Source organism: Oncorhynchus keta, chromosome 25, assembly GCF_023373465.1.
Source record: "Oncorhynchus keta strain PuntledgeMale-10-30-2019 chromosome 25, Oket_V2, whole genome shotgun sequence".
Classification (NCBI taxonomy): Eukaryota; Metazoa; Chordata; class Actinopteri; order Salmoniformes; family Salmonidae; genus Oncorhynchus; species Oncorhynchus keta.
In genome coordinates, this window is record NC_068445.1 from 49486134 (window position 1) to 49488799 (window position 2666).

The following is a 2666-nucleotide window of genomic DNA, read 5'->3' on the forward strand; positions in this document are numbered from 1 at the left end:
GGAACAGTGGGTTAACTGGCCTAGGAACAGTGGGTTAACTGGCCTAGGAACAGTGGGTTAACTGGCCTGGGAACAGTGGGTTAACTGGCCTGGGAACAGTGGGTTAACTGGCCTGGGAACAGTGGGTTAACTGGCCTGGGAACAGTGGGTTAACTGGCCTGGGAACAGTGGGTTAACTGGCCTGGGAACAGTGGGTTAACTGGCCTGGGAACAGTGGGTTAACTGGCCTAGGAACAGTGGGTTAACTGGCCTAGGAACAGTGGGTTAACTGGCCTAGGAACAGTGGGTTAACTGGCCTAGGAACAGTGGGTTAACTGGCCTAGGAACAGTGGGTTAACTGGCCTAGGAACAGTGGGTTAACTGGCCTAGGAACAGTGGGTTAACTGGCCTAGGAACAGTGGGTTAACTGCCTTGTTCAGGGAACAGTGGGTTAACTGCCTTGTTCAGGGGAACAGTGGGTTAACTGCCTTGTTCAGGGGAACAGTGGGTTAACTGCCTTGTTCAGGAGAACAGTGGGTTAACTGCCTTGTTCAGGAGAACAGTGGGTTAACTGCCTTGTTCAGGAGAACAGTGGGTTAACTGCCTTGTTCAGGAGAACAGTGGGTTAACTGCCTTGTTCAGGAGAACAGTGGGTTAACTGCCTTGTTCAGGGGAACAGTGGGTTAACTGCCTTGTTCAGGGGAACAGTGGGTTAACTGCCTTGTTCAGAGGAACAGTGGGTTAACTGCCTTGTTCAGGGGAACAGTGGGTTAACTGGCCTAGGAACAGTGGGTTAACTGCCTTGTTCAGGGGAACAGTGGGTTAACTGCCTTGTTCAGGGGAACAGAACACTGGTCTAGGAACAGTGGGTTAACTGGTCTAGGAACAGTGGGTTAACTGGTCTAGGAACAGTGGGTTAACTGGTCTAGGAACAGTGGGTTAACTGGTCTAGGAACAGTGGGTTAACTGGTCTAGGAACAGTGGGTTAACTGGTCTAGGAACAGTGGGTTAACTGCCTGTTCAGGGAACAGTGGGTTAACTGGTCTAGGAACAGTGGGTTAACTGGTCTAGGAACAGTGGGTTAACTGCCTGTTCAGGGGAACAGTGGGTTAACTGGTCTAGGAACAGTGGGTTAACTGGTCTAGGAACAGTGGGTTAACTGGTCTAGGAACAGTGGGTTAACTGGCCTAGGAACAGTGGGTTAACTGGTCTAGGAACAGTGGGTTAACTGGCCTAGGAACAGTGGGTTAACTGGCCTAGGAACAGTGGGTTAACTGGCCTAGGAACAGTGGGTTAACTGGTCTAGGAACAGTGGGTTAACTGGTCTAGGAACAGTGGGTTAACTGGTCTAGGAACAGTGGGTTAACTGGTCTAGGAACAGTGGGTTAACTGCCTGTTCAGGGGAACAGTGGGTTAACTGGTCTAGGAACAGTGGGTTAACTGGTCTAGGAACAGTGGGTTAACTGCCTGTTCAGGGGAACAGTGGGTTAACTGGTCTAGGAACAGTGGGTTAACTGGTCTAGGAACAGTGGGTTAACTGGTCTAGGAACAGTGGGTTAGCTGGTCTAGGAACAGTGGGTTAACTGGTCTAGGAACAGTGGGTTAACTGGTCTAGGAACAGTGGGTTAACTGGTCTAGGAACAGTGGGTTAACCCTGGCCTAGGAACAGTGGGTTAACTGGCCTAGGAACAGTGGGTTAGCTGGTCTAGGAACAGTGGGTTAACTGCCTGTTCAGGGGAACAGTGGGTTAACTGGTCTAGGAACAGTGGGTTAACTGGTCTAGGAACAGTGGGTTAACTGCCTGTTCAGGGGAACAGTGGGTTAACTGGCCTAGGAACAGTGTGGGTTAACTGGTCTAGGAACAGTGGGTTAACTGGTCTAGGAACAGTGGGTTAACTGCCTGTTCAGGGGAACAGTGGGTTAACTGGTCTAGGAACAGTGGGTTAACTGCCTGTTCAGGGGAACAGTGGGTTAACTGGCCTAGGAACAGTGGGTTAACTGGCGCAGGAACAGTGGGTTAACTGGCCTAGGAACAGTGGGTTAACTGCCTTGTTCAGGGCAGACGACATATTTACATCATTAAAATGCATGGGAATGAGATTTGAGGGTGCTGATTTGAGGTTATGGATTTATGCAGCATAATGTACGGTAAGGAAAGCCTACAATTACTGCATGTTATTTCACCCTACAGAAATGACCTAAAACATTTAAAGGACAATAACCCAGTCATAACTTCCTGTGTGTTGGTGTTTATTGTGTTATTAATAGTTTGGGCTGATCTTCGCTGGGGCTCAGAAGAACGTGGGCTGCGCTGGTGTTGCTGTGGTGATCGTGAGAGAGGATCTGTTGACCACGCCCTGAAGGAGTGTCCCATTGTCCTTAACTACCAAGTGCAGGCTCAGAACAACTCCCTGTACAACACACCAGCCTGCTTCAGGTAACACCAGCCTGCTTCAGGTAACACACACCAGCCTGCTTCAGGTAACACACACCAACCTGCTTCCAGGTAACACACACCAGCCTGCTTCAGGTAACACACACCAGCCTGCTTCAGGTAACACGCCAGCCTGCTTCAGGTAACACACACCAGCCTGCTTGGTGGGTAACACACACACCAGCCTGCTTCAGGTAACACACACACCAGCTGCTTCAGGTAACACACACACCAGCCTGCTTCAGGTAACACA

General features: G+C 50.2%; 1 protein-coding gene across 1 annotated transcript in view; it reads left to right on the forward strand.

The window, feature by feature from the left end:
- LOC127911920 (phosphoserine aminotransferase-like) overlaps window positions 1-2308 on the forward strand; it is an 11584-nt gene extending 9276 nt beyond the window's left edge. The window contains exon 3 of the mRNA XM_052479971.1: window positions 2275-2308. Coding sequence (XP_052335931.1) covers window positions 2275-2308 — 34 coding nt within the window. The remainder of the gene's footprint in view (window positions 1-2274) is intronic.
- The last annotated feature ends 358 nt before the right edge of the window (window positions 2309-2666 follow it).